At 38.6% G+C, this 19,678-nt stretch overlaps 1 protein-coding gene across 7 annotated transcripts in view; it reads left to right on the top strand.

The window, feature by feature from the left end:
• Positions 1 to 19,678, top strand: part of LOC105935453 (voltage-dependent R-type calcium channel subunit alpha-1E) — a 94,688-nt gene that overhangs the window by 35,502 nt on the left and 39,508 nt on the right. For all 7 annotated transcript variants that reach the window (XM_036138265.1, XM_036138264.1, XM_036138263.1 and 4 more), the window contains 5 exons: positions 11,174 to 11,277; positions 14,902 to 15,060; positions 18,852 to 19,042; positions 19,122 to 19,225; positions 19,329 to 19,444. In XM_036138265.1, the coding sequence (XP_035994158.1) occupies positions 11,174 to 11,277; positions 14,902 to 15,060; positions 18,852 to 19,042; positions 19,122 to 19,225; positions 19,329 to 19,444 (674 nt within the window). The remainder of the gene's footprint in view (positions 1 to 11,173; positions 11,278 to 14,901; positions 15,061 to 18,851; positions 19,043 to 19,121; positions 19,226 to 19,328; positions 19,445 to 19,678) is intronic.

Genomic DNA, 19,678 nt, shown 5'->3' with positions numbered 1-19,678 from the left:
AGATTTTCATTTAGACCAATTAAAAATAAAGGAAATAAATAGATAAATTTGGCCTTAATAAAAGGTTGTTATTTTCAAAAGCTACTTTTAATCTGACAGACGAGCCTCATTAGAACACATTTTCTAATTTATTGAATATGACTGCATTGTATTGTATTGTATATGCTTGAAAACATGGTGAACATTGTGGTTTTCTTCCGTTTTTTTCTTGACACCGATCTTTAGTCTTGTTTTTTGTAGTTTCTGTAGGAAAGCTTTAATACTAAAACACAGGGCTAACCATGGTATGAAAAATGCCGAGCTCTCAATCCTCATGCAATGCGCGTGAGACACGCATTTTCCTGACTTCACACCCAAACGCGCCGTACATGGCATTCCTCGCGCTGAAAACAAAGCCCATGTGGAATGGGCTGTGAGTGATCTGTTCACTGCACTGTCTAATCAGAGCTCGGTCTAACCCCCACCCTCTGTGGAGCTGTTTCTGCCTTTTTCACAGCTTGGTGTGCATCTGTAGTTCCTGCTGCTGTTGGCATTTAACAGAGTAGTAGGATGGCCGATGCAAAATCTTAAAATCAACAGGAAGCCAGTGGAAGGAAGATTAAATTGGGGAAATGTGGCTCTCCTGTAAATTGTCTTAAAATCTCTAGCAGTAGTGTTGTGAATCAGTAGAAGGCTTCTCAGACTGACTTTGGAGCAACCTCCTAAAAATAAGTGACAGTAATTAAGCATAGCTAATCTAACATACGCTTGAACAAGTTGGTCGGCATTTTAGCAATGTTTCAAAGATGATAGAAAGGGGCTCTAGAAACCTGTTTTATATTTGAACTAAAAGACAAATCTTGATCAAGGGTCTCCAAGGTTCTGAGGAATGGCGCTAGATTTCAAAGTAATGCCATCCAGGAATGAATTGCATAATTAAATTGTTCCTAAAATGCTCAGGTCCAAAACCAATCACCTCAGTTTTATCAGGATTTAGTAACAGAAAATTAGAAGGCATCCATACTGTTATGTCATGGAAGCATGCTTTATGAGTCTGTTGTGGCCAGCACGATCTTCTTTGCTGTCACATGCTGGGGCAGTGGGCTGAGGGTCGCTGACAACAGACTGAACAAACTGATCAGGAGGGCCAGTGATGTTGTGGGGGAGGAGCTGGACACTCTGACGACCGTGGCTGAGAGGAGGATGCTGTCCAGGCTTCAGTCCATCTTAGACAATGTCTCACACCCTCTCTGGCCCAGCAGAGGAGCTCCTTCAGCAGAAGGCTCCTCTTACCCAGATGCTCCACAGAGCGCCACAGGAAATCATTCCTGCCTGTGGTCATAAAACTTTACAACGCCTCCCTCAGTGATTCAGAACCCCCCCCCCCCCCCCCCCCCCCCCCCTCTGCAATTGACATTTATTCATTCTTTGCACTGTTCTTGCACAACGTCACTATCACTTTATTTGGATCTATAGTTATACATATATATATATATAGAGAGAGAGAGAGAGAGAGAGAGAGAGAGAGAGATTTATACTATTTTTTGTGGATTGTTGTGTATATAAAATAATAATAATAATAATTAAACTTTATTGATCTCACAATGGAGAAATTCACTTCTGCATCGTATCATCCTTGGGGAGCAGTGGGCTGCCACTGTGCGGCGCCTGGGGAGCAATTGGGGGTTAAGGGTCTTGCTCAGGGACCCAGAATGGCAGCTTGTGGGAGTTGAACCGAAGCTCTGTGCTCTAACCACTAGGCCTCCACTCCCCACTATATATATATATATATATATATATATATATATATATATATATATATATATATAGATAGATAGATAGATAGATAGATAGATAGATAGATAGATAGATAGATAGATAGATGTATATGTGGAGCGTGTAATAAAAGTAATTTCCCTCTGGGATTATTAAAGTATGTCTGATTCTGATTGTAATTGGGTGAGCTCAGCTTGTTGAACTCATTTGGTTTCAATAACAGAAATAACTGCATGTCATCTGCATAACAATGAAAATACATCTTATGTTATCTCATGTTGCTACTTACTGTATATTACCCAATGGAGGCATATGCAAGTTAAAAAGTATTGGACCAAGCACTGAACCTTGAGGAATGCCATAAGTGACTAGTTTGTCGGGATGATTCTTCATGCTTTTAGATTATATGAGATGACAGATGCTGAAGCTGATTAAAGCAATTACTGGGAAATAACAGCTAATTCACTGAAACTGACTATCTCGGGGTAACATGTGGATAAACCTCGGGGTCTATGCTATGTCACTGTTTAACAGCGACACGCCTACTACAGACATATGAGGGATGGACCACTCCTGCAGGGGCAAGTCATTACACTGGCTCCCTGTATCTCAGAGAATTGACTTTAAAATACTCCTGTTAGTCTATAAATCACTGAATGGCTTAACACCTAAATACACCACAGACTTATCAGTTCTCCAGACCATTAAGGTCCTCTGGCTCCAGCCTACTTTGCAGAAACAGAATCAGAACCAAACACAGAGAAGCAGCATTTAGTTCCTATGCTCCACTTATCTGGAACAAACTTCCAGAAAACTGTAAAAGTGCTGAAAGCCTGAGTTCTTTTAAACCAAGATTAAAACCCCATTTTTTTAGGATTGACTTTGACTGTTCTAGTTAAACTATTTTACTGAAACACCATTAGTTTAAGTTTGTAGTCCAACTTTTTTTAATATTTGCTTTTAGTTTCCATTTTCCCATGTTTTATTTTGTTTCAATTTTTCCACATTTTATTCCAACTTGATTTTATTCTGTTTTTATTTTTCTTTGTTTTAGTCATGTATAGCATTGTGTGTTGTCCTTGTGTTGTAATATAGAAATAAATTTGCCTTGCCTTGCCTTATTTTGTTTTCATGTATGAAGCTCAGAATTATGCCATGGGGCACTTCTGTTTTGGTTAATCGTGTTTCTTTTTACCAGGGCAACATTGTCAAGAGTAGTCCGAATAAAAAATAAATAAAAAAAAAACAGCATCAATAAAACAATTTGTGTAGCTACTGGGTTAAAGTGCTCATCCTTTGTTAAATTGATGTATGACAGAATTCAACAATAAAGGCATTGATCCCTTGAATTTGTCCACTGAGTTATCTGAAATAAATCTCCTATAATTGAGATACTCCTGATTCACACTACTTAACTGCAAGCTCACATCAAGGACAGTTACCAGAATGATCATGATAAAAGCAGCATAAGAATTCAGAGTTTAGTGGTCAAATCTGCAGTCTTTCCAAAATAAAACAATGTTCAGTGGATGCAAAGGACACTAATTGTTGTGCAGCAAATGTGTGTAATGCTGCTGTTTGAAGGAAGTCACATAAGGTCAGCTGGTGGTCGAAAAAAGAGTTTCTTGGGATAGGCTACTTTCAAACTGCAAAACTATCGCTGATTAAATCATCCCGATACATTTCTGAACGGTTGTCTAAACAAAATCCTTCTCAGACTGTGTTTAATGTGTTCACATTTGAGTTTTACATCTCTTATGCATGATTTCATTCCACTGGACTGATATTAATGCCAGACCAAAACTCACCTGATTATATATTTTTTTAAATCCTAGAGTCTCTGTTTACAATATTAATAGGGAAAATTATTTAAAATCTATAAAGATGCATTAATTATGCTGTGGAAATTCTGTTGTTTGGTTTGCAGCAGTTTGGTGGTGATAGATGAGCCTTCTGTTTTTGTTTTTTAGAAAGATGACTGGTCTTGCGTTGACAGCATGTATTTTGACATATTTGCATTATTTATGAGTGAAAAACAATCTGCAGGCCAGCAGAAAATCAACAAACAATATCCCTTGCTTGAACAGATTTATTCATTTGCATGCTGTTCTCTCATGGATTTGGTTGAATACAAGCAGATGATTGGTCTAACATAGTCTACATATATAGACAATATATTTTGATCCATATTAATGAGTTCCAATCAATTGCTCATGAATCAAGAGGCAAATTAGTATCCTGTGATTCTGTGACACCTTCTATACATACACTGAGTAATTATTGCTATGACTAATAATGGATAAGTGCCCATTCTTACATGATCAAAATTCAACAAGAGCATATTAATGTTGCTGTTAATGTATTACTTGTGTGTTTTTTTTTTTCCCCGGATTAATTGCAAAACCATTACCTTGGAGGTGCATTATGCTAATGTTAATTCATTTGTGCATTAGTGTCTGTGATGCCATGGTGAAACAGTGGGTAACAACAAGATGCTGCTGCTGATTACTGTAGTTTTTGGTGCCGCTCTTTGTGTAGGTGGAGGTGTGTGGGAGAGGGCTCGTTCTGTACATGTAATGAATTCAGTCTCTCCAGAGTTGGTTTGGAACAATTTTTGCAGAAGTGCTTCTTGCTGAGAGCCCGCGAGCAAGAGATGAACCTCTCGGTGTGATGATGGACTCGGGGCTGTTACTTAAATTCCCAGTTTGACCTATTTGTAGACTTGATATTGCCAGTTCCATGGCCTTATTGATAGCTTTTGTAGAGTGGAAATATTAGTATGTGCGTATGTTTTGTCATGTCAAAGACATTACAACGTTATATCCATAGCCAAGCTATGGATACACTGCTTAAAAAAATTTGAGGAACACTTTTAAATCATATCACATCTCAATTGGGGGAACAGCTAGATATCTATACTGATATGGAAAGGGTAATGTGTTAGCAACAAAAGGATGCTACATCATTTGATAGTGAAAATGATTAATCAACAGAGGGCCTAATCTGAAGTCACAGAGAAAAATAAACTGAAAAACTGGTGCAGCAGGTTTGTCCAATTAGCTGAAGTGTTTCTGCAGCAACTTTAAATAGTGCTCAGTAGTTTGTATGGCCCCCACATGCTTGTATTAATCCCTGGCAACTTGGGGGTGTGCTCCCTATGAGATGTCTGAAGGTGTCCTGGTGTATCTTCTCCCAGATTCTGACCAGGCCATCACTGAGCTCCTGGACAGTCTGAGGTGCAACCTGGTGCCATCGGATGGACCTACACATGTTGTCCCAGAGATGTTCTATTGGATTTAGGTCAGGTGGAGCATGGAGGCCAGTCAGTGGTATCAATCCTCAATAACCTGCACCAGTGAAGGGTATAACAGTGGGACTAGGGGTTTCATCCCGATACCTAACGACTGGCTTATACAGGTTTGTGTCTCTCCACGGATGTAGCTGTCTAGATCAACTGACCCACCACCAAACCGATCATGCTGAACAGTGTTGTAGGCATTGTAATGTTCACAGCAGCTTCTCCAGACCCTTTCACGTCTGTCACATGAGCTCAGAGTTAACCTGCTCTTATCTGTGAAAAGAATAGAGCTCCAGCGCCAAACCTGCCAATTAATGGTGTTCTCTGGGAAATGCCAGTTTAGCTCCACGTGGCTGAGCAGTGAGGACAGGATCTATTAAAAGAGGCCAGGTCCTCAGGCCATCCTCATAAAGTCTCTTATAATAGTTTGGTCAGAAACATTCAAGCTAGTCATTCAGTGCAGGTCCATTTGTAGGGCCCTGGCAGTATTGATTACGTTCCTCTTTGCACAAAGGAGGAGATACTATTCCAAAATTTTAACTCATACATTTAATTTAGTGACCTTTCAAAACACTCAAGGTCACTTTACAAATAAGGAAAAAAACAACAACAATAAAACAAATATAACATCATCAATAAAAGTTGAAACCAAAGCATATAAAAAGTCTCGAAGAGGTGTGTTTTGAGTCTGGATTTAAACAGGCGTTGAGTGTCAATATTTCGGATGGGAGAGAATTCCAGAGTTTGGGAGCAGAGCAAGAGCAAGCTCTCCTCACAAACGTACCGAGGCAAAACAAAAAAAAAAGAAAAGAAATCAGTGAGATGGATTAAAGAGGAAGATCTGAGGGGCCAGGAGGAGGAGGTGACATGAAGGAGATCAGATAAGTAAGGAGGCGAGGTTGTGGATGACCTTGAATGTAAACAGAAGAATTTTCGATTGAATTCTGAATTTGACCGGGAGCCAATGAAGTTGCTGTAAAACAGGGGTGATGTGATTAAAATGAAAATGTACCTGTAATGATTCGAGCAGCTGAGTCCAGGACCAGTTGGAGCTTATGGTGACTTTTTTTTTGCGGGAGACCAAACAGAAGGGAGTTGCAATAGTGCAATAGCCAATACGGGAAGAAATGGGAATAGAAGTCAGGCAGAGCACGATCAAGATCTGAGCTCTGAGCAACACTTAGTGTTTAGGCTGTAGGTCTGGTAAATCCATGTAGAACTCAACCTCACTTTAGAACCATAGGGCTACATCCAAGGCTTCAGATTTTACTACTTCATCGTATCATACAAAAGAGTCTTCATGTGGACTGGTTTTACTGTTTAAAGCAGGCTTTTTATAAGATGCTAAAAAACATGTTGATGTTTGATGTTGCGAATTGTTTTAGCAAAAACGGTTTCTGCCTCACAGCTGTATCTAAATGGAATAAAATGACCTCTGTGGTGTGTGTGTGTGTGTGTGTGTGTGTGTGTGTGTGTTTGTGTGTGTGTAAGGATGATTCATCAGCTACCACAAACAGCATATTTGTTTTAATTTTGAGCAAGCTTCCCCTGAATTGTTTGCGCTCGGAGCGCAGCCTTGAAGGAGCTGCTGCAGCTGCCTGCCTTTGTTTTGTGTGTGAGGTTTGAAGGCCGTTTCCACAGACTCCCACTGCCGTGCTCCCTTTCAGTAACAGTGTCTCTCGCTGTGTCATCTCTTTGTCTGACACGCTCTCACTTGTTACATTGCTGCTCACTAAAACCTAATAAACTTCACACCGAAATGGCAAGTATTTTGCATGTGCAGCTCTGCCGCAAAATAAGAGAGAGGTAATAAAACACATTGAAGAGACTATTAGTTCAGCGTATCTAAATCAAACATATTCGCACTCCTTTCTGTGCTGTTATTTCTTTGGTTTGTAATAACAGGAGCACAGCTATGACTTGCTGACGTTTGTAGCAATATTTCTGACGCATGCACAAAAGGAAACTATAGAAACCATGCAAAACTGCATCCCTCACAGCGGTCTGACTGATGTATAATTAAATGTGCTGAAAGATGACAGAAGTTGCCATTTCAGTCCATGTCTGTGACTTATTATTCTCTTGTGCAACACCAAACAGCATAGGAACTTCTTCAAAGATATCGGCACCAAAACACTAAAGGAGAGTGCTCAAGCAGCTGGTTTTTCCTACCAAAAGAAATCCTGTCAGCAGTTTTTGAAATGGCAATAAGTAGATTTATGTGATTCAAGCATTCTTTGTTGCTAGTATCGGCGTGCTGATCTTAGGAAATGTAATGTTTAACTTGACAAGAGGTCAGGGGTGGGCTGTATGCCCCCCAGCTTTGAGGTCATAGGTTTTCAGTAGAAGGGAAACAAAACAAATGTTATTTATTTTTCCTCAATCATAGTGAACAGTGTTGAACTGAATATCATTCATATTAAATAAAACCTTTCCAATATGAATATCCTTTGGAGATAAAAAAAAATAAAAAATAAATAAAAAGTTTGAAAGGTTACCTAACTGTTCTGCACCGTACTATTCTTGTTTTTAGATAGCACATTTTGACCTGTGCATAAGAAACGTTTACAGAAGAAAATTCAGAAAATTCAAAAATCAGAGATGAAAAATTCTGTTTCATCTCTGAAAGACACACGGCTTGCAGGAAGGTTCTTGCTAATATAAAGCTAGTTAACATTGCTTGCTAGAAAGCTGGAAGCAGGAAATTTTATCATGCCGCTTTGTTGCTTCCAGCAAGTGATTAAAACACTCAACCAAGTATGACTGCATGTCAGCTGCTAAAAAAACTCCAACAATTTAAAACATTTTTTTTTTTTTTGCTTTATGGGTTATGCTTTAAAGGTTTCATGGGGAAGCAGAAAGTCAGGAACATGAACCTCCTGCATTTGTGCATTTGTACCTTCCATGTTTAACCTTGCTTCTCTCCAAGACAAAACAATCAAAGATGCTATGCTATTAACTCTTCAGTTTATACCCAGACTATATAAACTCCACTACTGGGTCAGAGCTTACCTGTTTGGATGTGTTTCTCTCCTAGATGAAGCCACTAAAAGAGCTTCTGCTCCCATTAACCCTTTTTTTCTTCTCAAATGTCGAACGTATTCCTGGACCTCTGCTTCTATGATTTTTTTTTTTGTTTGTTTGTCTGTACTGTCTTCTCAAACCTTAGTAGGTAGAGGTAGATGGATGCTCACACTGAGCTGGGTTCTGCTGGAGGTTCCTGCTTATTGAGAGGGAGTTCTTGTTTCCACTGTTGCCACATGCATACTCAGGGTGAGGGATTGTTTGGGATTTACTGCTCAATGCAATCGTCTATCTGCTGCAGCAACATCCAGAATGAGAGATTGCTGCAATGTCAGTCGCTATGTTTACATGCACAACATTTCATGATAGGATGAAAATGTATTTGGATTAAATAATCAATTTGTACCGTTCATATGGGCACACAGTCAATTAACCCAATCATAATGTGCGTATATATGTACGTGGCTTTATTCAGAATGGAACCACTCTGTCAAGTGCAGTTATCAAATTCTGCAAAATAAATAAATAAAATAAAATAAAAAACGCAGAAGTACTTCCATCTTTGCTAAACAAAAAAAAAGAAAAAGAAAAAGTAAACTTGCACAGTGTTCTAATTGGCTGAATCGTTACTGAGTAAGCAACAATTTTGAGCTGTTTTATTTTTTCGAACTGAAAGGTTGTATCGGGAGCCCTGATAGTTTTGGTTGCTGACATATTTACGCCACTCAACAACATGGAAATACGTCACATTTATGTCGGGTGCACATGTGCACTCGGGTCAGTTTACCACATTCGGAATAACTTGAGCCTGACAAGCGTTTATAAGCGTGTTAATTGGATTATCAATCGGCATAAACCACCCCTCTCAATCGGATTGCAATTTAATTTTGATTGAACATAATCCGATCATAATATTCCGATTGGTGAGTTTACATTTTTACTCCGATCAGCCCTTTATTCTGGTGACTTTTGTCCATGTAAACGTAGCTAATGACTCATTGCATCTGTTATTTTATTGCTTGACATAAAGTCACACACAATACACAAAAGGACAACTGAATTTAGTTAGCAAATCCAATATCATTTACGGTAATAATGCTTTGATTTGGACTGCTTTCAATCTAATCAGGAGTATCTCTATTTGTCATGCTTTCAATAGCATTTATTATTACTTTGAGTTTCAAACATACTATTCAGTATGGTTGACTGACATGGTAATAGTATTCAGGTAAATATGCTTGTTAGGCAGAACAATATATAATTTTTCTGGTCTTTATCGAAGAAAACAAACAATAACCCTAACAAGATGACAGGTGATCTACTAATGTAGATCAGTCATGCTGCTCTTAGCCAACTGTAAGCTGAAACACTCTTCGTACGAACAATGGCTTGTTATTTTCCAAAGTTATGACCGTCTGTGTTTTAGCGGGATTGAAAACATTTCCAATAGGAATAGGTCTTTTTTCAAACCAAACTATGGGTTGGAGTCTGTTTTTCACGAGCTAACAGGGCAGAGTAACAAGTTTGGTAGGGGAAAAGCTTTGTTACACCATGTCACCTACAGTCAAGAAAAATTGGTCACTTTCTGCAACATCCTATTAAAGGGCCCTTAAAGCTAGAGTCAGCGATTTTTCTGAACGTTTCACCAAGTCCCTTTTTGAATAACTGTGTCCCTTTTTGAATAACATATTTTAGACCTTAACATCTGAAACTAGCCCACGTCTACACAATTAATTACACATAAAATGAGAAAATAAGCCTCTCCAAATCAAACTTTTGTTTTGTATTGTGTATTGTTTTGTGAATATTTATGTAAAAATGCTCGTTTTCTCACTTTTTGTTTATGCTCAATGAGCCTTTTGTCGGCAAGATCCTGTTGCCTTCTGAGAAAGTTGCTTAGCTTTGGTTGTTATGGTTCGGAAAAAATCTTTGAAGATTGATCGTAACAGGGGCGGCCAGCCCGCACAGCATTTCTGCAGCTGCGGTGAACTTTTAGAAAAGGTTCTGAACGCGGTGAGAGCATTTTCAGATTTCTCCGCATTAGTGCGAGGACGGCCTCACTCATTCACTCGCTCGCTTGGCCTCGCTCCCTCCCACTGCTTTCAGGAGAGATTCTGCGTGGGTTTACACTTGAGTTTCTGCCATGTGCTTTCTACTCCCTGTTCACATGTGCACACGCGTGCGCGCACACACACGCACACAACACACACACACACATATACCCTCCCCCACACTTCCCAGCATCATCCAAAGATTTTATAAGTTTGTATGTTTGCATAAATGTGTGTGTGTGTGTGTGTGTGTGTGTGTGTGTGTGTGTGTGTGTAAGTGTAAATAAGCAAAATGGTGAAATCTGATAAATAAATCTCATTTCTTAAGTAGATTTAAAGTCTTTGAAAAGCTAATTAACAATGGTACCTGACCTCCTCATTAAAGCCTTAATGTTTGAACCTTTTTTTTTCTCTCTCTCTCTCTTGGGTTACTTATAGTAGAAGTTATGCATCGGAGGTGCGGTATTTTGGTTTTCTGCCATCTTTTGGGAAACATCCACATGTGGTTTCTCCTGTGAGCCACGCCGAGGCAGTTGCTCCTGATGCTGTTTTTTCGTTGTTTGTGTGTAGGTGGAGGCACATCGATGTGTGCGTGGGTAGATGTGAGTAGAACTGGCTGCCAGGTGTATGTGGCTGTGCATTCTTTGTCTCTCGCCATGCAAGTCTGGTACATTCCATGAAAACACTGCACCACTCACCGGCTGTGCAGTTGTCTCCGTTTTATGAAACGAGTTCGCAATTTGATTTATTCCCCCTTTAAAACGAACGGTTTATGTCTGAAACACTGTCCTGTAGCGACTTTCGTTCGTTTAATTTTGTTGATTTTTGAAAGTACTTTTTTTTTTTAGCCACCACAGACAGAAATTATTGATCTCAAGAAAGTTTGAGAACCAGATCCAGATGCTCTGGTGAGGGCTTTAAATGCCTCTGAGGCATATTGTGTTAAAAACGTCTCAGAAATTGTGGTTGCAGAAATACAGCAATGTACTGTGTGTCTAGCATCCCCTATGTTACATTATCTTTAAACAATTTCTGTGTCCTCCAGGATCCTGGCCACTGCTGGAGCCCACATGAACATCCCCGTCGATCTTAGGACCCTGAGGGCGGTGCGAGTCCTAAGACCACTCAAACTCGTCTCTGGGATCCCCAGTGAGTCACTTACTGACCTTTAACCTCTACATGTTGCACATGAATGTTTTCTTATTTTATTGCATTTATTGTATTTTTATTGCAGGAAAAAAAGAAAGCAGAAATTGTGCAAAATGCTCTAGTGGATGATTGAAAAGATCTCTTATTTCTCTGTTGAACAGGGTCATAAAACTCAGACTTCCCTTTTGGTCCATTTTGGCTGAAGATTAGAAGAATTATAAAAGATAAAAAGACTTGCTGTTTAAATCAGTGGTTCAAAGGATTTTATGCCTTGAAATTGCTTCTTCTTTTCAACAGGGTCATCTGTATCAAGTTCACATCCACACTGTGCAATTGTTAGTATTATCACAGTTTTGGTCAAATGTGTTAAAATATGCAAGACACATTATTACAACCATAAGTTAATGCTTAGGTACCTACAGAAATAAACCGTTTTATAAAGAGTTAATGTTCTTGCGCTGTAGCAACACACACAAAGTGTCACCAAATTCAATTTCAATTTAAATCTGTGGATTCGAAATATGGCTCCGTTTGAACCTGAAACTGTAAAAGAATAACAAAGTTTAAATGTACATTTCACATTTTAAAAAAAAATCATATGCCATTAACTCACTCTGTCTGCAAAAATTATCATGTTCTGCTGGCGTAGTATTTGTTTTTTTTTTTGTTTTTTAATCTGTTTTTTCTCAATTTGTTCGCAAATATAGCCTTTTCTATGTATATTTATTTACCATCACCACATCATGTTACCAGGGTTATATCACTGCGCATGCGTTCAATTGGTACACAAGCTGAAGCAATAGAGGCAAGCGAGTGTGGAACTCCCAGCATATTTAAAAAAAAGAAAGAAAAGTCCAAGATGAAGTTTAAAAAGGTGCAAGAAGATGTTTCTGTCGGTTTTCCATTGCTGGTGTTCTATTTGGGCTGAAAAAGGACAATTAATTATCTGGATGGACTCTTAGAGTATATAGCCTTTTTATTTATCATGATCAGCTGGATTTTGGACTTTTTGGTAGAGGCATATAAAGTGGCTATATACCTTTAATGATGCACTAAAACCATCACCTGCTGGGAATTATGGAGAGAAATATTTTTTAATTTTATTTTTAACTGAAAGGAAATGGATAGTTTAAAAAGACTCAAATTTTTGTTGTTAATATGAACTAAACAATGTCCTATTAAAGCTTAAACATATTAATCTTAAGGCTGACATGTTTCAGTAACAACAGTTTTTAAACTAAATTGGGTTTTTCATGCAAAAGAAGTTAAAATCAATTTCAAATTTTACTCAAAAGACAATCCAATTCTCATGTAGTATTTCCAATGAGAACATTTCGTCATCCACTCCAGGTCTTCTTCTGAGGTGTGTAACGACGAGTTGCAGGGCATCATCACCTCCCACTGTTTAAGACTATCAAAAGCCACACATATTGATTGTATTGTGTTCCCTCTAACATTTTTTTTTTTTGGCAAAGAGAAAAGGCCTGTGTGTGTGAACCAGGTTGCATTCGAAAAGATCAAATTGATAAGGACTCTTTAGCCAAAGCGGAAGTGCATCACCATTTGCCATGACAAGTGCTGTCTGAATAGTGCAGTCAGTAAGGAAGGAGGTAGAAAAGGAGCCTGCATGCTTCCTCTCATAGTTCCTTTAGGATAGGGAGCTTGAGATGTACAAGATGCCATAAGGAATCCAACGTTCCTTTGCGTGACATGACGTATAAGCACAGCCCACCTCACGGAAATGAACAACAATGTCCAGAGAGACATTAGTACCATTATGAAGCGATGCTAGGTCAGTCTGTAAGCTAGTACTATTTACATTATAACTTCATGGGTACTGTGTGTGACACATGCAAATGCACTCGCCTTCATATGTTTTGGTTTGTGTAGTGGAGAGCTTCAGCCATTTGATAAATTTGTCCAACTACTGGCCTGGATTTGACTCGCATCATCCATGTGCGTTTCTGTCGCATCATGTCACATGAGTTAAAGGCTGTCTGAAGTCGGCGCAGGAGCTCCAAAGCTCCTTTCATTCCCACGATAGAGTAGCTAGAGGAGCTAGGAACTATAATTAAAACATTTAGGACAGAACCCCATTTCTGGGTCTCAAGCTACCAGTTGAGATTGCTGGATTTACATGTCACACTTCTTTGTCTACGTGTGTTTATCATAGGTAAATAGCGTAACATTGAGAATAAAACATACACTCGCTGGCCACCTTATTAGGATTCTCTTCATTCTTCAAAACTGCCAGTAACTAAAGCAAGAATCTCAGAGGAATGTTTTCAACACCTTGTTGAATCTATGCCCCAAAGATTTAAGGCAGTTTTGAAGAATGAAGAGAATCCTAATAAGGTGGCCAGCGAGTGTGTGTTTTATTGTGAATGTAGACAAAGAAGTGTGACATGTAAATCCAGCAAGTAAACTGTGATCTAAATGTTTCCTCATCATTTAGTTATCATTTCATTGTGTTTATAGAAAATGTATTTGCTGTCTCTTTGGCTTCATACCTCACATCACCCCTCAACTCTCTAGGGTCACACAGACCTGGTGTCTGAGTCAATCCCCTCACAGCTGATTGCCTTCATATGGAGACACTATCTTTTCCAAGGCATGTATAACTACGAGTTCTAAAAATAGTTTGTAGCTGCAGGGATAAAGACACAAAAAAGAGGGGTTACTTCCTCCAAGAGTTAAAAAATAAGTTCTGCAAAATCTTAAGAACACCTAGAGTTGTTGACTGAAAACCATTATATTTCGTAATTTTATACTTTTAGAGGAGCAGCCACTGAAGAGATATCTGATCATTACCTTATAACAGCTTTCTTATAGATAGATAGATAGATAGATAGATAGATAGATAGATAGATAGATAGATAGATAGATAGATAGATAGATAGATAGATAGATAGATAGATAGATAGATAGATAGATAGATAGATAGATAGATAGATTGATTGATTAACTTTATTTGTCCCAAAGGGAAATTTGATTTGGGTTACAGACTCTGGCTGCTACATAGTCCAAACTATGTGTCACACTGCATTCACACATAACACTACTATAAAAATTCCATTATAAGACAATAAATAGATACATAAAGGGGCATGTTACATTATATTCACAATAAAAATTTGAAAGAAGAGAAAAAATAATAATAATGATGATAATAAATAAATAAACATGCATAAAAACCGTTCTTTAAAAAAAATCTGTTTTAAGAGATACTGAAAAAAATAAAAATAAAAGAGCATGTGTCAGTTTAAATGTTGAATACTGTTGCCTATTCCGCATGTTGAATGTTGAATACTGTTGCCTATATGAAAACCTTATATGTGTGTCCTAATATTTTTACTACTGTTTTGATAGCCTCGTAATTTGAGCTTTTTCTTCTATGAATGTATTGCCTAGGAAAAAGTTTTTTCTCTCTTTAAAACTTTGCCTTTTCTAACAGACTAGTTGATGATAAAAAAGCAATAAAAGGGAGAGAAACTGAGGACAATCTACAAGCTTTTTCTGAAACTTTTGCAACACAATTATCACAATAAAAATTTGTGGAATTTGTTATTCTGTTTCGTGTGAAGTTTTTTTTTCCCCCCCTCACTTTTTAATCACCCCTTTCAGGCTTACAGATTGTGCTCAAGTCCATCATGAAGGCCATGATCCCACTGCTTCAGATCGGCCTTCTCTTGTTCTTCGCCATCCTCATGTTTGCAATCATCGGCCTGGAGTTCTACAGCGGGAAGCTCCATCAAACCTGCCTGCCTTCAGATTACATTCTCGGTAAAAACCTTACATAATGCTGAAATCTACTTCTTTGAACTATGTGAAAATAATGTTTAGAAACAAGAAAAATCTTTCATTCAGATAAAAATTATTTCAATGCAGGATGAAACCCATCGATTCGTGCGTGAAATGCTGAATTTCAGTTTCAGCCCCTTTTCAGACACATTGTTTTGAAGTGCACCAATTTCTACAAACTACTAGCTACAAACTAATATCCCCAGGGTTTGTTTTTGGGATTATTTATGAGCAACTGTGAATCATTTACCAGAAAAATGCTAAACATGTAGTTCAGTCAGTTTTCTCAAAGAGAGGGTGTGAATATCTTTGTTTGAGGGCTTCGTGGATTACAGTAGCAGCAATCTCAGAGGTATTATTACAGTAGATGCTGGCTGATTTAGCTACCGCTTAATTAGTCAACAACTGCTCTGTAATCACACGCCACACCATAGCATTTACTGTCATCGCCCTGCTCAGAGATGGATTTAGATGCAAACACCCCGAAAGAAATCCAGAAGAAAACCAGTGCTTCCTGACTTTTTAGTTTACTTCTTTTTTTTTTTTCTTGCTTTAGAGTTTTGATTCTTTTGACTCAAATTTTTAACACATATAAAAAAACTTTTTAATGGAATGGTTTACAATGTCTTGGAAAAGAATAATGTGCACATCTTTCCTATTTCCTGTGTTTAACCATTAAAGGCAATAGTTGTACCGTCTTTTTCAGAAGTATTCACACCTTTTGAACTTTTTCACATTTTAGCATGTCACCACTATAATCTTCTTTTGGTGTATCCCTTTCAAGGTTGGCCACAGCGAGCCATTTGTATCCATCTAACCCTATCTCCTACATCTTCCTCTCTCACACCAACTACCTACTGCCTGTCCTCTTTTACTCCATCCATAAATCTGCTCTTTGGTCTTTCTCTAGACCTTCTGTCTTGGCAGTTCCAGCCTCAGCATCCTTCTACCGATGTACTCACTATCCCTCCTCTGAACATGTCCAAACCATGTCAGTCTGGCGTCTCCAGCTTTGTTTCCAAAACATCTAACATGAGTTGTCCCTCTGCACTCTTTCCTGACTGTATCCGTCCTCGTCACTCCTAACATCTTCATCTCTGCCACCTCCAGCTCTGCCTCCTGTCTCTTCCCCAGTGCCACTGTCTCTAAACCGAACAGCATCCCAGATCTTACCATCTTGTACACCTTTAATTTAATTCTAGCTGATACCCTTTTATCACACAGTACATGGCACTTCAACGTGTTTCATCTGGTATTTTATATGATATACAAACTTCAATATTCAATTGGAAGTGGGAAAAAACTATACATGGTTTTAGTAAAATATTTGACATTTGTATTAATCCTCGTTTATTCTGACACCTCTAAATAAAATAAAACAAAATTACCTTCAAAGGTCACCTGATTAGTAAAGAGTGCCCAACTGTGTTTCTTTAAAGGCCTCAGAGGTTTGACAGAGTAAGTGTTGTGATGCAGTTTAATGAAGGCCCAAGCACAAAGTGTGTTACTGACTAAAAGTTTAATAAAAACAAGAAAATGTACACAATGTCTCACACACAAGGAGATCAGGAAGTTAAGGAACTGTAGAAACTGTAAAAACAGAGAGAGTAGGGATATGGCAGATGGGAAGCAAAGCGAACTCAGACAGAGCACTAGGGAAAACAAGGTATAAGAAATCGTTTGTGCCATCTGCAGTGAATACTCTGAACTCTGCTGCTGCTGTATGATATTGTATCTATTCTTTGTATTGTAATTATTTATTGATTGTATTTAGTGTCTGTTTTATGTGCTGGTTGACTGTCAAGATGCCAAAGGCAAATTTCCACAGTGCTTTAAATCACTGAGCAATAACGTCCTCTTATCTTATCTCAGAGTGAAACCAACAGAAGAAACCAGCGATGAGAAATGAAAACCAGGGAGTTTAAATACAGAGAAATGTGTGAGGAAAAGTGAGGCAGAGACAAGTGAAGGTAATCGGGAGGAGATGAAGGATAGCTGAGACCAATAAAGACTGATGAGCTGAGGGGAAGAGTCCATTGAATAGGAACAGAAGGGAAACACATGGAAGGAATCTGACAGGAAATTTTTCAAAACGTACATAGAATGATCTAAGAGCCTAATCCACAACAGTATGGGCTAAAATGGGGATAACTTGAAATTATAAACCAGAAAAAACAGAAGCATAAAGAAAACCTAAAACTAAATAACCTAAGATCAATAAGGATAAGAAACAACTAAAGAAAAATGTACCTAGGAAATATAGCAGCAAATAAATACTTTAAAATTACATAAAATAACATTAAAATGCAAACACCTGGGAATTGTGACAATTAGTGAACAATGCATCATGAAAACTAAGGAACACAGTCGACAAGTCAGGGGATAAATACAACTGTACAGCATACTTTTCAGATTTTTATTTGCAGAAGAAACCCAGAACCACAAAGTTTCCATCCTCTTAAAAATTACGTGCTGCTTTGTGTTAGCCTATCACACAAAATCTCAGTAATATACACTGAAGTCTTTGGTTCTCACTTGACGAAAACCTTTTAGGCATATGAATACTCTTGCAAAGTACTGCAAGCGTTCATTCGGACAGTTTACAGTTTACATAAAGCTGAAGATCACAAACTGCTTTTATAATATGATTCTGTTTTGATTTATTGGGAGGAAATGTCAGTATGTAGGATTATAGGATTTACCGGGTCAGAATCCAGCTTGATCAAACTCAGTTCAAAACCAATTTTGTTCCAGGAATATTCCCCCTCACAATATTCATTGGGAATAGGCACAAAATAAAATGGAATTTGACTGCAATAAATTGGCAGAGGGGTAAAGTAACCCAAGCCAACATTTACTCATAGGCCCTATGTGGGTAGGTAGGAATTGTTTGAAAAATGAGGCCAAGAATGAATTCTGAATGAAGTCTGTAGGTTGCATAATGGACCCATGGTAATTGGTTTCATGGGTTGACACAAGACAACTGAAACCTTAACCCATATGGGTCCTTTTTCCAGGGACAAATTTTCCTAAGACCTGTTTGAGATCCAGCTGAGACCTACATAGCATGCCTTACTGACCCTGTTTTTACATCGCTATAAGTGAACCCAAATGGGTTCCATACAAGATGCCCACTGCTTCACCATGTAACAATACAGACTGAGCTAAATCCATATGGGGCTCACATAGACATGTTGGCTGAGTGGGCTGGTATCCAGGGTCACGCTGCACTCTGAAAATGAAAGCATAAAAAACGATTTCAGTGGAGGAGGACAGCAAAATATTATTTGTAGGCAATTGTGTCTAGTTAAAAAAAATCCTGAGCTTAGAATGGGTCTTCTTTGTTTCTCATGGATGTACAGTAAACAACACCACACTTTCTCATCTTCTTTGTTAAAATGTTTCACCACCAACATGTGAAACAGACAATTGGTGGTTTTAAACAAGCGAGCTGTGTAATAATTTTGTATCAATTGGCTTCTTTTTATTTTTGACCAACCACCTGATTCACTTTCAGTGAACTGATTTGACAGCGTTTGCAAAAATTCTTATCAACTCTTTCCTAAAATCTAATTTATGTCGGACACTACGTCAGGAGTTTTCTCGGTTCAAACCTTCTAATCAGGCTTTAATGGCCATCTGTGTATTTAAAATTTCTTCAGTTTTATCTTGATGCATAGTTTAATGTAGTTAACACATCAGTGCTGGTGTTACTCTATGTTCTATACATGCATTTCAACTTCACTCAACAGCTGTTCTCTATTTTCGTCTAGATAATGAGACTCTTGACTCATCAGAGTTGGCATTTGCATGCGGGGTGAGGAAGTGTCCGGAGAAGTACGACTGTAACGACACCTGGATCGGGCCCAATGACGGCATCACGCAGTTTGACAACATCCTGTTTGCTGTCCTCACCGTCTTCCAGTGCATCACCATGGAGGGCTGGACAGCTGTGCTCTACAATGTGAGTCTAAGAAGGTGGTCAACCAGTGAACCACAACACGATTAAATCCTTAATCATTTTAACATTGCGGACATTACAGACCAATGATGCTCTGGGTCCCACGTGGAACTGGATATACTTCATTCCTCTCATCATTATTGGGTCATTCTTTGTCTTGAATCTAGTGCTGGGAGTTCTGTCAGGGTGAGTGGGCTTATTTCTGTGTTTGCAAAAAGTGAATAAATAAATAAATAATTGTCTTGGTGCCGGATATTGTGGAGTAAGACAGTTGTTTCCTTCTTCTCAGAGAATTTGCCAAGGAAAGGGAGAGGGTGGAGAACAGGAGAGCCTTCATGAAGTTACGTCGTCAGCAGCAAGTGGAAAGAGAACTGAACGGCTACCGAGCCTGGATAGACAGGGCAGGTACTGGGAAGCAGAAAAACTTTGTATCTTGCCTTACCGCACCTTAACTTAGGGGTGTGGTGGCCTAGTGGTTATAGCGTTGTGCTTTTGTCCTGAAGGTTCTGGGTTTGACTCCCACAGAATTCAACTCTGGGTCCCTGAGCAAGACCCTTAGCCCAGAATGCTCCCTGGGTGCTGCACAGCGGAAGCCCGCTGCTTCCTATGGGATGTGTTAAATGCAGAGCATACATTTCA

This window comes from Fundulus heteroclitus, chromosome 6 (assembly GCF_011125445.2).
Source record: "Fundulus heteroclitus isolate FHET01 chromosome 6, MU-UCD_Fhet_4.1, whole genome shotgun sequence".
Classification (NCBI taxonomy): Eukaryota; Metazoa; Chordata; class Actinopteri; order Cyprinodontiformes; family Fundulidae; genus Fundulus; species Fundulus heteroclitus.
The sequence above is the reverse complement of the archived record's forward strand: the minus strand, read 5'-3'. Positions and strand labels throughout refer to the sequence as shown.